Raw genomic sequence first — 15,581 nt, 5'->3', positions numbered from 1 at the left:
CGAGACAGGGTTTCTCTGTGGCTTTGGAGCCTGTCCTGGAACTAGCTCTGTAGACCAGGCTGGTCTCGAACTCACAGAGATCCGCCTGTCTCTGCCTCCCGAGTGCTGGGATTAAAGGCGTGCGCCACCATCGCCCGGCCACAAGATGGTGTCTTATCAGGAAGGATTCTAGTGTATATCCGTCTGGGGTCAGAGAATCATGGTGACTGCTTGACTCAGCTTCTTTCTCCCAGCATTCTGTTCTGTCTACTCCGCCTACCTAATTTTCTGTCCTATTAAAGGGCCAAGGCAGTCTCTTTATTTAACCAATGAAATTAACACAAAACAGAAGACTCTCTCCCCCCATCACCCTCCAGTACTCAGCAGTAATGGTAGAGGTAGGCTCAGACACAGTCCAACCAAGCAGGAAGTTGGCATGTAAGAATCAAGTGTTCTTCGGCCAGCTCTGTCTTCTGTTTCCACAGTGGAGCCTCTTCCTCTTTGCCCTGCCTCACGGTCCTGCATCTGATGCCTTCCTGGCAGACCTAGGCCCACATTCGCCTCTCTTCTCTCCTTGTCTGTCCCCTCATGGGGTAGGAGAGATTCTGCCGTAAGGATTGGCTTGAGGAGCTTTAGATGGAAATTGTCAGAGTCCAGTGTCATCCCAGGGTCCTGTAGAACAGAGCATAAGGCTCAGAGATGGGAAAGGAGATGTGATGAGAGAAGCAGGGACAGACGGGAGTGCTGCCTTTGGAGTTGGGAGAGACGGCGTGGAAGGAATAGGGTAGCCCCAAGAAGCTGGACCGGTCACAAGGAAACATGACCTCAAGTGTCAGCTCTGCTATCACCCTGAATCCAGAAGCAGAGTTTGAGTTGCGTTGTTGAAAGCCACTTAGATGGTGGTTAGTTGTTACATTTATTTGTGTGTGTGTGTGTGTATAGTGTGGTGTGTTCAAGCACACACTGCTCAGTGCCTGTATGGAGGTCAGATGGCAGCTTTCAAGAGTTGTTCTTCTCTTTCCACCACGTAGGTGCAATTTTTCAAATTACTGACGAACATAAACCACAGTGACAGACACAGACAAACTGACAAACATTAAGGCGAGCTCGTTCTTACCTCCAACTGGGTCCAGAACGGGTCTGGGGGCGACCCGATTCCCGGCCAATGCACCAAATGTTGGACCTTAAAGTCCAGTTACCGAGGAGGAGTTGCCCCAAGAAACCATTCACACTGCAGTTGTTGCAAAAGCAAGAGGAATTTTAATTGGCTGGCGCGTCAGGGTCCCTCAGCTGCGGGAGGTGAAGGACCCCCAAGTGGCTGTTACAGGCTACTTTTAAAGGAAAGAACCGCAGAAGCAAAGGGGGAGTCCAGGAGTTGTTTGTCAACTATTGTGACAGGCTTGTTTATTGATCAGCTACGATTGGCGATTGCTGGGTTGGTTGAGCAAGGAGGAACATCAGCAGGTTGTTTTGCCCCAGTTCTAGGTACTGGCTCTATTCGGAGAAAAACTGCAGAGGGATGGAAAATACCTGGGAAAGTACCCACAGCTTCAGTGCACGTGGGTGATTAGCAGGTTCCTGGTTCCCAGGAGGGGGCAGGCAGTTATGCCGAGATGCCTCAGAAATGTCTCAGAGTCTTTCAGTTCCCAAGGGAGTTTATCAGGCTTGCTGGCAAGCCTCTTTACCCATTGAGCTGTCTCACCAGTCAAGCTGGTGGTGATTTGCTACAGCAGCTATACCAGGGGGTCTGAGGAGGACACTTGACCACTGCCTCCGTGTCCAGAATCACATGCCACACTTAGCACCGTACCAGGGCAAGTCCCTCACCATTTGGAGTAAACAGAGGCCTGAGCAGGTTACTGAGCGGACGTTCAACTGCTCAGGACCAGGTCTTGCTTTGCCAGAGAACAGGCGGCCCTGTGTGTCTCCCTCTCCCTTCTCAGAAAACCTTTCTTTTGTGTCTACTCCTGATCAACATAGGGGCTGCTCATGTACCCCAGGCTCCCAGAGGCTGACTGGCTCTGCACAATGAGAGAACACCCAGCCCTCAGGAACACTCACACCTTCCTGCTCCAGAGGGCCCAGAGCCAGCTGCAAAACTCTGCCATCTCCATGAAAGAATGAATGATGTCAGAAATGTGCCGTGAGGCCGGGCGGTGGTGGCGCACGCCTTTAATCCCAGCACTCGGGAGGCAGAGGCAGGCGGAAAAAAAAAAAAAAGAAATGTGCCGTGAGGCAGGAAGGTGAGAAACGCCAGCCTTCTCTGGACGCCACTCCTGCTCAGCTTCTGTATGACTCCAGACCCTTTCAACGGCACCTTTTACATTCTATCTCCTTGATACAGTCAGGTCATTTCCCCATTATTTGGTTTTTTGTTTTGTTTTGTTTTTGTTTTGTTTTTTTGGTTTTTCGAGACTGGGTTTCTCTGTGGTTTTGGTGCCTGTCCTGGAACTAGCTCTTGTAGACCAGGCTGGCCTCGAACTCACAGAGATCCGCCTGCCTCTGCCTCCCGAGTGCTGGGATTAAAGGCGTGCGCCACCACCGCCCGGCCTTCCCCGTTACTTGTGATCACAAATGAGTTCATACTCAGTAGTTGTCTAAAAATATTAAAGGGAAGAGTCTAGAAATCACTAACTACTGTCTTAAATTGTGTGGTAAAAGCCTCACACTGTCTGCTTCTTCCAGCCTAAAATGTGGATTGTCCAGTGTAGCTATGCTGTATACGGAACTGGTCCCATTGATCTCTTAGCGAAGTTCCCAGTTACCAAATTCATAGCCACAGAACCCAATGCTTGTGTTCGAGTTGCCCTCATTCCCAAAGGACGTGAGCAATGATGCCGTCCCACGCAGACAAAGAGGCCAAAGAGGGCTTCCTTCCCTGAAAACGTACAAGTTTTCAACCTAATGAGAAAAAGACAAGATCATCTCAGGTTGCTAAGGTCTATGAAAAAAAAAAAAAAACAAAACCGTGAAATTGTGAAGAAGGTAAAGAAACTCAAGCTAGTTTTGCTGTTCCCACAGAGTGAGGTCACCCTTGAGGCAACATGGAAGAAGCATTGAAGTTGTGTAGGTCCTGAGCTTGGCGGTGAGTGTCCCGTAGGGAAGGCATCAGGATAGCTCCGCTGCTCCCAAAACAAAGGGACAGAGCAGCCCTGGTGGGCCTGGGGAGCAAGCAGCAGTCCCCAGCCTGGGGCCAGATGAGACACAGCGAGAAAAAAGGCTCTAAATAGGTGGAAGAAATGGTTGAGACTGGGCGTTGTGGCACACACCTTTAATCCCAGCACTTGTGAGGCAGAGGAGTTGAATCTCTGATTTTGAGGCCAACCTGTTTTACAAAGTGAGTTCCAGGACAATCAGGGCTGTTACACAGAGAAACCCTGTCTCAAATTGAACCCCCCCCCCCAAAAAAAAAGAAAAAAGAAATGGTTGATGGTGGTATGCTGTAATTAATCTTGATGTGTGATGTTTTTATTTAAGGTTTTGTTTGTTTGTTTATTTATTTATTTATTTTGGGAGAGAGTCTCTCTGTGTTGCTATGGCTGTACTGAAACTTACTATGTAGACCAGGCTGGCCTAGAACTCAAAGATATCCCTGGCCTCTGCTAGAATTAAAGACATGTCCCACCATGCCCCAGTCCAAGGCATTTTTATAATAAATTTTATGAAAGAAAAAAATGTAAGGCTGGGAGAATGTGTTCCCATAACCTCTGTTAGAGAGCTTTTTTTTTTTTTTTCAAAGACAGGGTTTCTCAGTAGCTGGCCTTGAACTCACAGAGATTCACCCAGCCTCCCGAGTGCTGGGAGTAAAGGCACGTGTCACCACCACCCGGCTCGATATTATTTTGCAACGAAAGAGGAAACTGCCTGTTTGTTTGCAATGTTCACACTTGTTTATTCCTGTGTGGTGTGAAGATCTCACGCCGTGTTTAACCAGACAGCTATCTGTTGACCCAGAGGAGTTGTGCTGGATCATAGCTCTGAACTTAACTTTCCTGATGTCCCTTGTGTGTCTTACTGGGCTTCCAGTGGGCACCACTGTTGTTCTCGGGCCTGGCTGCCATGTGTTTCTTTTCAGTGTAATCAGCACCAGTTTGTCTAACTCCGTAGAAACCTGAGGGTATTTTTATTGGAATTGTGTTTGATTTGCAGATTAGCATGGAAGAACTGGTCTGTTTATTTTGTCAAGACATCCTGTCTAAGGACAGAGGATTCTCCATCTGCCCAGTCCACCCCCATGTCTTCACAGAGGCGGGAACACTCTTCCCACAAAGCCTTTACACATTCCTTGCTCTTGGTCTCTGTCCTTGCTATCGTAGGGCTTTCTCTGCTCTTTTACCTCTAGGCTGCTACTGTGGGGTGCATGAGGACAACTGGTTTCCTTTTTTTTATTAAAAAAAAGTTTATTTATGATTTTTTATGTATGGGGTACTTTCTGCATGTTTGTCTTTATGACGCATGCATGCCTGGTGCCTGCAGAGGCCAGAAGAGGTTGTCACAGGCCTGGAATTGGAATTACAAACAGGTGTGAGCTTCCATATGGGTTCTGGGAATCAAATCCGCAACCTCTGAAAGAGCAGCCAGTGCTTTTAACTCCTGGGCTATTTCTCCGGTTCCAGGACTCTGATTTTTTTTCCCAAAGCATACCTTTTTCTTTTCTCTTTCTTTCTTTCCTTTTTTTGTTTCTACAGAGCAAGGACTGAAACCTAGGGCTTCATGACGCTAGGCAAGTGATCTACCCTTGAGCCTATCCCCAACCCCAAACATGCTTTTTAGTGACAAACTAGGGCTGGAAGACAGAAACTGATACTAAAAACTAGGATTCTACTATAACAAATACAAAAAAAAAGTGAGATGTGTGGAAGAGATTTTAGGTGCACGCTAGGAAAAGCCTTCAGTGCCACAAGCAGGCAGTTCCATAGTGAAAGCGTAGAAAGAAAAGAGAAAGGAGCTGGAGTTTGGCAATGGTAGAGCACTTACTTAATTCATACACAGCCCTGGGTTCCACCTATAGGACCCCAGGAAAGGGAGGAAGGGAGAAGACAGAAGGGGAAAAGGCCCAAGCTCTTTAGAAAATCCCTAAATTGAAGTTATCTATTTGCGGCAGAGGAGAGGGACTGGAAAACTCCTACTTGCACAGAATGTTAGCAGAAATAAAGACAATAAAAACTAAAGGCCAGGTAGTGGTGGCGCATGCCTTTAATTCCAGCACTCAGGAGGCAGAGACAGGCAGAACTCTGTGGGTTCAAAGCCAGCCTCGTCTACCTAGTGAGTACTAGGACAGCCAGAGCTACATAGTGAGACCCTGTCTCAAAAAACAAATAAACACATTGGTTAAGGTTTCAAATAGCAATAAGGACCACGTTATAGTGGCAGAGAATCAGCTGGCCAGGTTTGGGTTCTGTGGTCTGTGGAAGGTAGTACAGTGAGAGTGGAGGACTAGGCTTGCCTCAGAACCCTTGCTGTCCTGATCACACTGCTAACAATGCACCCAATCCATCTGTTACTCCGAGGGAGAAAAGGAAAACTGGAATGTCTTAGGCAGAAGTGGTCGCACCCCCATCTCCTGCCCCTACCCCTTGTCCTGCAGGTACCACATGGATGCAGCAAGTGCTGAGCCTTATCTTCTGTGAGGGCCACCTGTGGCCTATCCATCACCTCCCCAACTGGGCCCGCGTGCCTTGGATAGAGCAAATCTCCTTTAGCCAAGTCTTTCAAGAGCTTAGAAGTTCCTGGCCTCGTCTGTTCACCTCCCACCTGAGTGCCAAAGTCCTGGCCCCGGCTCTGATGAAGTCCAAAGTCAAGGTAGGAAACAGGCACCTTCAGCGCCTCAGCGTTTGCGCAAGAGCCAAGGTGAAGTCAGGCTTTGGGGGTCAAAAGGGTCCAAAGGATTTAGTTCACCTTCAAGTCCTGGGGTGAAGGACATGGAATAACGGGAGGGTAGAATCAGCATCAGACCTAGGCTGGCGTAGAGGCGGGGTCTATACAGCAGGAAGCTTCTGCCAGGCTAGTAGTGTAGCCAAGCCAGAAGGGGGAGGATGGGGTGGGTCAGGCAGGTTCGTTGTTCAGGTGTAGTGAACGACAGAGTCCTCCATCTTGACTACTTAGTGGTTGACTCTGGGGAAGAGAGGTCCCTTCCTACCTTGGTGGGGGTGGGGGACTGAAGAAACTCCAGTAGGTCTTGCAGACAGAGGTCCAGGAGACCTGGAGATTGGCGTAACTTTGATAGGCAAGGACCACTTACCTACTGTGGGGTGATGGTGGCCATCAGCTGCCTGGAACCTGAAAAGGTGAATAACAGTGCCCCCTGCAAGACAAAAAAATGTAAATGTAACAATAAAGAAACCAGCTGGATGGTGGTGGTGCACACCTTTAATCCCAGCACTTGGGAGGCAGAGGCAGGTGGATCTCTGTGAGTCCGAGGCCAGCCTGGTCTACAGAGCTAGTTCCAGGACAGCTAGGGCTGTTACACAGAGAAACCGTGTCTCAAAAAAAAAAAAAAAAAAAAAAGGAAGGTAGAAAAAGAAACCAGCTGGGAAATGGTAGCACATGCCTTTAATACCAGCACTCAGGAGGTAGAGACAGATGGATTCCTGTGAGTTCGAGACTAGCCTCAGAGCAAGTTCTAGGACAGGCTCCAAAGCTACAGAGAAACCCTGTTTCCATAGACCAAAAAAGGAAGGGAGGGAGGGAAGAGAGAGAGAGAAGAGAAGAGAAGGAAACGAAAAGAAATAAAAGAAAAAGAGAGACCAAAAGATGCCCCAGGGGCTACCCACTCACTAGCCATACAGGACTCTTCCCTACTGCCGCTCAGTGGCCATGCCTGGCATCCACTCATCGCTACATTTTGGGGGAGTCCAGGACAGCACTGTGCGACTCTTCCCACCCACACTTCTAGACTGGAGTCAGAGTCAAGGGCTCAGCTAAGTCAGGTCATGGCAGCTGGGGAAGCCTTGGGCCTCAGAGCCCTGAGAACCAGGACTCTGTCTGCCAGGTGGTGTACATGGCACGGAACCCCAAGGACACCCTTGTTTCCTTCTACCACTTCCACCGAATCGCAGGCTTCATGCCCGACCCCAGCTCCTTTGAAGACTTTGTGGATGAGTTTCTTGAGGGTACAGGTGGGTCTTGGGGACTGAGGTATGAGCCCCCTCCTTGTCACAGGGCTGGTGGGCAGCTTTGCGCCTTGTTCTAGCGACCTCTAAGGTCACCCCTGCTCCTCCTCCTGGGTCCCAGACACACGCAGCTGGGACTGCAGCACCGTCTCTCTTTCTTTCTTCCTCAGGCTTCTTCGGTTCCTGGTTCGACCATGTGAAGGGGTGGCTGGGCCTCCAGAAGGACCTAAATTTGCTCTTTGTCACCTATGAGGAGCTGCACCAGGTGGGCGCCCCTTCCCCATAACCAACAGGCCACCTATAGCCAAGTCTTCCTCAGTCAAAGCCCTGGCATCCCCAGCCCTTCCAGAACATTCTGCGAAGCTTGTTTTCCTAAGACAGGACTACCAACGATATTGTGTTTTCACAATCTCTGGCTGCTCCTGATTCAGATACTCTCCAGCTTCCCCGAAGTAACGGCCATTGTGAGCCTTGTTGGTAGGAGATTCAAGCAATTTTTAATTTTTTTTTTTTTCGAGACAGGGTTTCTCTGTGGCTTTGGAGCCTGTCCTAGAACTAGCTCTTGTAGACCAGGCTGGTCTCGAACTCACAGAGATCCGCCTGTCTCTGCCTCCTGAGTGCTGGGATTAAAGGCGTGCGCCACCACCGCCCGGCCAATTTTTAATTTTTATCTTATGTGTATGAGTGTTCATCTTCATGTATGTCTGTGTACCAAGTGTGTGCCTGGTACCCAAGGAGGTCAGAAGAGGACACTGGATCCCTGGAACTGGTGTTAATAGACAATTGCAGCATCTAGCACCATGTAACAGTAGCACCATGTGGGTGCTGGGATTCGAACCCAGGTCCTCTACAAGAGCAATAAGTGTTCTTAACTTTGGAGACATCTCTCCAGCCTGAGATGTACATTTAGAACTCTAAGATTGTGGGTCTGGGGAAACAGCTAAGTCAGGAAAGTGCTCCTGGAATGTGTGTGAGGACATGTGTTTGATCCCCAGAACACACATCAAAAAGTCAGAGATGGGGATACACGCTGGGAGAGAGAGAGAGAGACAGTCAGATCCCCACGGCTCACTGGCCCGTCAGCCTGGTCTGTTTGGTGAGTTGAAGGTCAGTGATAGCCAGGCAGTGGTGGTGCACACCTTTAATCCCAGCCAGAGAGATGACTCAGTGGATAAAGGCTTTTGTTGGACCAGCTCAGACCCTGAAACCCGTGTGGTAGAAGGGGAGAACTGGTCCCCGTTGGTCCCCACACATCGCCTTAACTTATATTTTCCATCTATTGCTGTTATTTTTGTGTTTATCCATCAGAATTTTTGATTCGTATTTGACTGCATTTTAAAATTCAGATAGCAAGCAGCCCCTGTGCTTCCTCCAGGAACAGACAGGCCTGATTACTCAGCCCACCCTGGCACAGCCAGCAAATTTGATGCGTGATGCTGGAGAACCTTGAGTTCCCTGAGCTGTTCCAATATTATGTGTAAACAGCAAGATTTTTAACTCAGAATAACAAGATGAAATCCACTTCTTTGCAGTATGTTTTAAATTATATCCACAAGGCTGACCTTTCAGACGCCTGCAACTCTGGCCCCAGCTGTTGAGACTGGGTGTGCTTAGGGATTTTGGGGAATCCAAGCTCTGTTGGGTCCTAGAAACTGTACACATTTGCCCCCCCACCCCCACCCCCCACAGACAACGTTGGCTTGGCCTCAAGACATTAAAACAAGGAGAACAAAGATGACCATAAATAGATTCGCATCAGTAGAGGTTTGGGCCTTTCCAACTGAATGAGTTTTGCTGCAAAAAGTAAAGCTCGATCTTCAAGGCTTTTCTTGATCAAATTCTTTAAAGATGTGACATCTCTGAGTGCCAAACACAATGTGCTCTAATCACAAAAATATATTAATACTTGAGGTTACAGTTTTCAAGATTTTTATACCCTGCTTCCAATCCTTGACAGTTGGTGGTATGGACCTGGTTGGACACCACTCGGCCACATTATCTGACAGGGGCTGAGACCAAACATCCTGGCCTGGAATCCCCTGTTGTGTCTCTTTGGGCTTTGATTTCTGTGTTCCACAATGGACTGGGCTCTCCTACATCAGTCATTAATCAAGAAAATGCTGTTTAGTCTGCAGGCCAGTCTCATGAACATTCCCTCTTCCCAGACATGTCTAGGTTTGCATCAAGTTAACAGAAGCCACAAGAACAATTGACCCCTAGTTAACTTGACACAACAAAACTGTTAATAACCTTTCCTTTCTTATGTATTCAAAACATCTCAGATTAATAGCAAATCACAATATAAAACAAGACACTTATTTATCTATCTATTTATGTATTTTGTTTTTCAAGACAGGGTTTGTTGAAATAGGAGCGGCGGGGCTGCGTCTCCAGCACCCCGCTGCCCACAAGGCTAACTTTACCCGAAATAATTACACGGAAACTGTATTCATTTAAACACTGCTTGGCCCTTTAGCTCTAGCCCTTACTGGCTAATTCTGATATCCTGATCAACCCATCTCTAATAATCTGTGAGCACCGGTCTTAGTGAGCACCGGTCTTACTGGGAAGATTCTAGCCTACGTCCATCCTGGGTCGGAGCTTCATCGCGTGTGTCTGCCCAGGAGAGGAGAGGATGGCGTCTCTGCTCGAGAGAGCAGAGCTGTCAGTCTGAGCTCACTTCCTCTTCCTCCCAGCATTCTGTTCTGTTTACTCCTCCCACCTATGTTTTAACCTATGAGGGCCAGCCAAGCAGTTTCTTTATTTTTTTAACCAATGACCTTCCTCCATCAAGGGTTTCTTTTTTTTTTTAATATTTATTTATTTATTTATTTATTATGTATACAATATTCTGTCTGTATGTATGCCTGCAGGCCAGAAGAGGGCACCAGATCTCATTACAGATGGTTGTGAGCCACCATGTGGTTGCTGGGAATTGAACTCAGGACCTTTGGAAGAGCAGGCAATGCTCTTAACCTCTGAGCCCAAGACAGGGTTTCTTACCGGGTGGTGGTGATGTATGCCTTTAATCCCAGCACTCAGAAGGTGGAGACAGAGGCAAGTGGATCTCTGTGAGTTTAAGGCCAGCCTGGTCTATAGAATGAGTTCCAGGACAGCCAAGGATATACAGAGAACCCTGTTTTGAAGAAAGAAAGAAAGAAAGAAAGAAAGAAAGAAAGAAAGAAAGAAAGAATCAATCCTAGTCTTTAAAGATTCACATTCAAAGCTCAGTCTCTTCAAAACATCCAAAATCACTTTCAAAGTTCAAAGCATCTCGAAGAGGGAAGAATCAAACCATAGTCACAATTAAATCAAAGCCGAGCCAAAATCCAACAGTATAACACGTTCAGAGTCTGATGGTGGGGACCCACCCACAATCCTCTGGGCTCCAGAATGGCCTTAGCAACTCCACCTCTCCAGCTCTGCTAACCAAAGCATGCACTCCCATATGCATATGTATGTGTGTTTGTATGCAGATATATATGTCTATGTGTATATGTGTGTATATGTGTGTGTATGCTTTCATATACACACATGTCATTAGTTTTTTTGTTTTTTTTGGTGTTTTTTTCAGTTTTTGTGATTTTATTTAACACAAATAAAACATGCACGCAAGCCATCTACTTATTTTCTTCGCTGCATAGACTGGCGTTGGGATTGGTGACTCTGATGGCCGGCTGTGCTGTTCTTTCTACAATGGCTTCTCGGTTATTGAAGGAAACACTGTGAGCAATCTCAGCACAGTAAGACTTGTGCACATCAGCAGCTCCTCCAGCTCCTTGACGTTGTGGACCAGAAACTCCCGGAAGCCACTAGGCAGCATGTGCTTGGTTTTCTTGTTGCTCCCATACCAACGTTGGGCATCAGGATCTGGCCTTGAATCTTCTCTGCACCCTGTCATCAATACCTCTGGGTTTCTGCCAGTTTCCCTTAATTTTGACATATTGGTCTGACTGGTGCCAGATGAACTTCTTGGTCCTCTTTTTGACAATCTTGGGCTTCACCAGAGGCTGGAGGGCAGCCATGATGCCACAAAGGAGATGGCAGCCACCTCGCAGGCTGTGCCAAGGAAGAAGCGTTAGTTAGTTTTTTGAGGCAGGGTTTCTCTGTGTAGTTCTTGCTGACCTAGGAATTGCTACATAGACCAGGGTAGCCTTGAACTCACGGAGATCTACTTGTTTTTCCCTTCCCCATGGAGGGATTAAAGACAACATGCACCACCACAGCCAGATCCCTATGTAGTCTTTTTTTTTTCTTCAGATTTATTGACCTTATTTTTTATGTGTAAATGTTTTACCCACATATATGTCTGTGCACCACACACAATCCTAGTGCCCTCAGAGGTCAGAAGAAGATGTCAGATCTCCTAGAACTGGAGTTACAGACAGTTGTGAATTGCTGTGGGTGTACTGGGAATTGAACTTAGTTTCTCTGCAAAAACAACAAGTTCTCTGAAGTGCTGAAACAGCTCTCCAGCCCCCCTTGCATTCTTAACGACAGTAAAATATTCCATGATATAGACATAGCTAAAATAAATCCCCTTCTTGGTTGGATTTTATGCTGTTTCCAGCTACTTCCTTTAACAGATAATACTAAGTTGAATATGGTTGTTCATACTTCTAATTACCTGTACAAATTTTAATATATATCTGGGGGTATTGAGACAGGGTCTCTCTATATACTTCTGGATGTCCTGGAACTAACTCACTATATAGACCAGTCTAGCCTCGAACTCAGAGAGATCCACCTGACTCTGCCTGCTGAGTGCTGGGATTAAAGGCATGAGCCACTAAGCCTGGTTTATAACTTTTATTTTTAAATATGTGCTTGTATGTGTGTCTATGTGGATACTTGTGCATTGGATCCCTTGGCGTGACAGTTACAGGTAGCTGTGAGTTGCTTGATGTGGGTGCTGGAAACTGAATTTGGGTCCTTTACAAGAGCAGTGTGTACTCATTCTTAACAGCTGAGATATTTCTCTAGTCCCTACTTGTATTATTTTAATATCTTAACTATGTATTCTTCTGGGTTGGCTATCTTTCTGGGTCCAGGAACCCCGCCGTACCATCCAGAAGTTAAGTGAATTCCTGGAGCACCCCCTGCGGCCAGAAGAGGAAGATGTCGTACTCCAGCACTGCAGCTTCTCCTTCATGAGTCAGAGCAACATGGTCAACTACAGCGTTTTGTCCAACGAGATCATGGACCAAAGAAAGGGCAAGTTCCTGAGGAAAGGTAGGCCTCTCTCCCAGGCTCCATTCAAATGCCCAAGGCCCATTCTAGGACCAGTCAACATTCATCTTTTGTTTGTTTGTTTGTTTTGTTTCTTAAGACGACATCCCTATGTAGTCTTGGCTGTCCTGTAGACCAGGCTGGCCTCGAACTCACATGGTAGAGTAAGGGCAGATGGCATGAGTCAGACAGGAAGAGAAGACATCAGGAATACACCACAAGAGGCCCCTTCCTGCCTCTTTTACTCCTATGGCTCCGATGCTCCCAGTTTCTGGTTACGTCACTTTCGACTCTACTCCCATACTTGATGATGACACCAGTCACTAGGTTAGGCCACTCTTATCCGCTCTTGACCCACTTCCAAATCAAGTCATGTTCCCAGGTGTCAGGTGGGAGGTGCACACGCCTCCTACAGGACATAATCCAAAGTATGGGGATGGAGAAACAATGGTCAGACTCTCAGGGGTTGACTTGTGGTGTATTCCTGATGTCTTCTCTTCCTGTCTGACTCATGCCATCTGCCCTTACTCTACCAGGTGTTGTGGGGGACTGGAGGGAACACTTTACTCCTGAATTGAATAAGAAGTTCAACGCTGTCTACCAGTCCAAGATGGGTGACTCTGGTCTCTGCCTCCCCTGGACCATGGACTGACCCTTCTGACCCATCTGGCCTATTCGCATGGACCTGTCCTCCTACTCTGCTATGCCCCTGATCTAGCAATAAAAGCTCAGGACCATGCTGTGTAGACTACCCCAGCTCCAGTCTGGATCTGTCTACTTCATACCCTTCACCCTGGGACTTGAGAGAGAAGGGGAATGTACACCCTCAGGATCCTCTTTTTTTTCTCTAGAACTTGGGCATTTACTGGGCTGCCATCCCAAAGTTTTCTTCTGAACCCCCAGACATGACCTCCCTAGACCTTATAGCCTAGGATCACTCTTTCAGAGAGAAAAGTAAAGATGTAGACAACAGGGAAGTGCCTCTGGTGTTTCCTCGGAGACCAAATCTAAACCAGAGAAGTCAAAGTAAGTCTTGGGAACAAACACCAATCAACCCAAGTAATGGGAAAGGTCTCTGCCCACTCACTGGGGCTCCCAGAGTATGTGGGCTGCTTACCAGTATGGCTGCCATCCCAGCCACATGTCCACAGCAGCAAGCTTCTGCTCTGGGAAGGAAGAAGGGTTGGCAGCTCTGGACAGAACTGGGCTCAAGTGGAGCCAGAAAAATCCCTTCTATTCCTCCCTGTGCCAGTGAGCTGCCCATCTGCCTGCACTCTGTGGAATACTCTGATGGAAATATGACAAAGAGCCAGTCCTGGTTTAGAGCCAAGGCATGCTCTGATCCAAGTAGCTGGCTCTAGTACAGGTTGATTCGGAGCTCCGTCCTATTTTCCCTTAGCGCCAGTTCTACCAGCTGTCTGCTCACGCTCCGCAACGAGAACAACAACGCAACGAGAACAATGCCCTCTAGACCCCTGGCCTTGGCTCAGCTATTGGGAAGGGTCCTTGTTTTCTTGAAGGACAGGGCAACATGATGGTGTTCTTTTCCTGCTGCAGGCTTCGGTTCAGCAACAGGAGCCATATGACCACATGAGTGAGTCAGGGTCTGGGTGCAGAACTGGAAACCCCTCTGCCTGTCCCAGTATGGAACACGAAGGCATCCAGATGCCAAGAAACTGAATCCTAGACATTGTGGCATTTGTGGCCAGTGCTCATCCCCAATGATAGCCCACAAGCAGGGAGGCACCAGGTCTGAGGCAGGGCCCCCTCAGAGCCTTGGTGTCAAAAGCCAAGCCCAGTTTACCTACCTCAGACCAGGGGTATCCTGGAATGAAATGCAGAGGCAGCATGGATCCTACCCTGGGAGAGGCAGCGAGGGAACAAGCCCTGCTTTTCTGTTTTCTTGGGTGAAAACTTTGCAGATCCTCATGAGGCTTGCCAGTCCAGCTAAGAGGCCAGAATGGCTAAACTCCAATGTCCAGGCACCCAGGGGTGGGGCATCAGGCATACAGAACAGGGACTGCCTGCAGAGGGGAACAAGGATGACCTGCAACACTGGAGACCGAAGCCAGGGATTCACACATATTAAGCAAGAATCCTATAACTTCTGGGTGCTCACATGCCTTTAATCCCTGCAGTCAGAAAGCAGAGGCAGATGAATCTGCTTTGAGTTCAAGTTCCAAGCTAGACAAAGCCACATAGTGATACCCTGTCTCAAAAAAAAAAAAAAAAAAAAGAAGGAAGGAAGGAAGGAAGGTAGGAAGGAAGGAAGGAAGGAAGGAAGGAAGGAAGGAAGGAAGGAAGGGAGGAACAAACAATAGAGGGCTGAGGAGATGGTTTGGCAGTTAAGAGCACTGGCTACTCTTCAAGAGGTCCTGAGTTCAATTCCCAGCAACCACATCTCACAGCCATCTATAGTGGAATCTGATGTCCTCTTCTGGCTTTCAGGCATAATGCAGATAGACACTCTCAATCAATCAATCAATCAATCAATCAATCAATCAATCGATCTTTAAACAACAACAGGACCAACAAAAGTTCATGGGTTTGAACAGCGGCAGATCTATGTATCTCCACCCAGACAAGGACGGAGCTAGCATTTCTCTCACCCTGTGCTGTGGGGTGTTCACCAGAGAAGACTGTTAGAACTTGGATTTAAGCCAATACAAAGTCTCTATTAACTGGCTGGCGACTACACCGGGTGTTCGGGATCCCAGTGCGGCACTGAGTCTTTCTCGGGGTGAATTTTCAAGCACATAAACCATGTTCTGGGTTGACACACTTCAGTTAACCAGCACAGTTAGCCAGAAGTGGAACTACAGACGTCAAAAAGCAAGGGTAGTGCACTTTGAGACTTTCCCAGAACTTTGGACTTTGATGGATTAGGTCTTTGTTTTCATCTTGGCAGGTGGTGCTGTCTACATGCTGAGTTTTATGGCCTGAATGGCACTTCCATCATGGAGTCAGTTGTGATAAGGTCTGGGGCCCTGTTGTGTCTGTGGGTCTCTCACGCTCCCATTATTTGTGTCTCCCATGCTCCACGTGACCTGAATCCCACATGTCCTCCCATCCTCCATGTGACCTGATCCCGTAGGTCCTCCCATCCTCCACGTGACCTGATCCCGTAGGTCCTCCCATCCTCCATGTGGCCTGATCCCACAGGTCCTCCCATCCTCCACGTGGCCTGATCCCACAGGTCTTCCCATCCTCCACGTGACCTGAACCCACAGGTCCTCCCATCCTCCACGTGACCTGATCCCA

General features: G+C 47.9%; 1 protein-coding gene and 1 pseudogene across 6 annotated transcripts in view; one reads left to right on the top strand and one right to left on the bottom strand.

The window, feature by feature from the left end:
- The window catches only part of LOC101985201 (sulfotransferase family cytosolic 2B member 1-like), a 16,660-nt gene extending 3,584 nt beyond the window's left edge, over positions 1-13,076 (top strand). For 3 of the 6 annotated variants that reach the window (XM_013355033.2, XM_005345821.3, XM_013355019.1), the window contains 5 exons: positions 5,567-5,781; positions 6,971-7,097; positions 7,262-7,356; positions 12,143-12,323; positions 12,857-13,076. In XM_013355033.2, coding sequence (XP_013210487.1) covers positions 5,578-5,781; positions 6,971-7,097; positions 7,262-7,356; positions 12,143-12,323; positions 12,857-12,972 — 723 coding nt within the window. In that variant the 5' untranslated portion in view covers positions 5,567-5,577 and the 3' untranslated portion in view covers positions 12,973-13,076. Of the gene's footprint in view, positions 1-3,000; positions 3,065-5,566; positions 5,782-6,970; positions 7,098-7,261; positions 7,357-12,142; positions 12,324-12,856 lie in introns of all 6 variants that reach the window. The other 3 variants (XM_013355030.2, XM_013355028.1, XM_005345819.2) reach the window with 2 other exon arrangements.
- Positions 10,712-11,162, bottom strand: LOC101984905 (annotated as a pseudogene).
- Positions 13,077-15,581: the final 2,505 nt, after the last annotated feature.

The sequence above is a fragment of the Microtus ochrogaster genome, chromosome 4 (assembly GCF_000317375.1).
Source record: "Microtus ochrogaster isolate Prairie Vole_2 chromosome 4, MicOch1.0, whole genome shotgun sequence".
Lineage (NCBI taxonomy): Eukaryota > Metazoa > Chordata > Mammalia > Rodentia > Cricetidae > Microtus > Microtus ochrogaster.
This window is presented reverse-complemented; position numbering and strand designations above follow the sequence as displayed.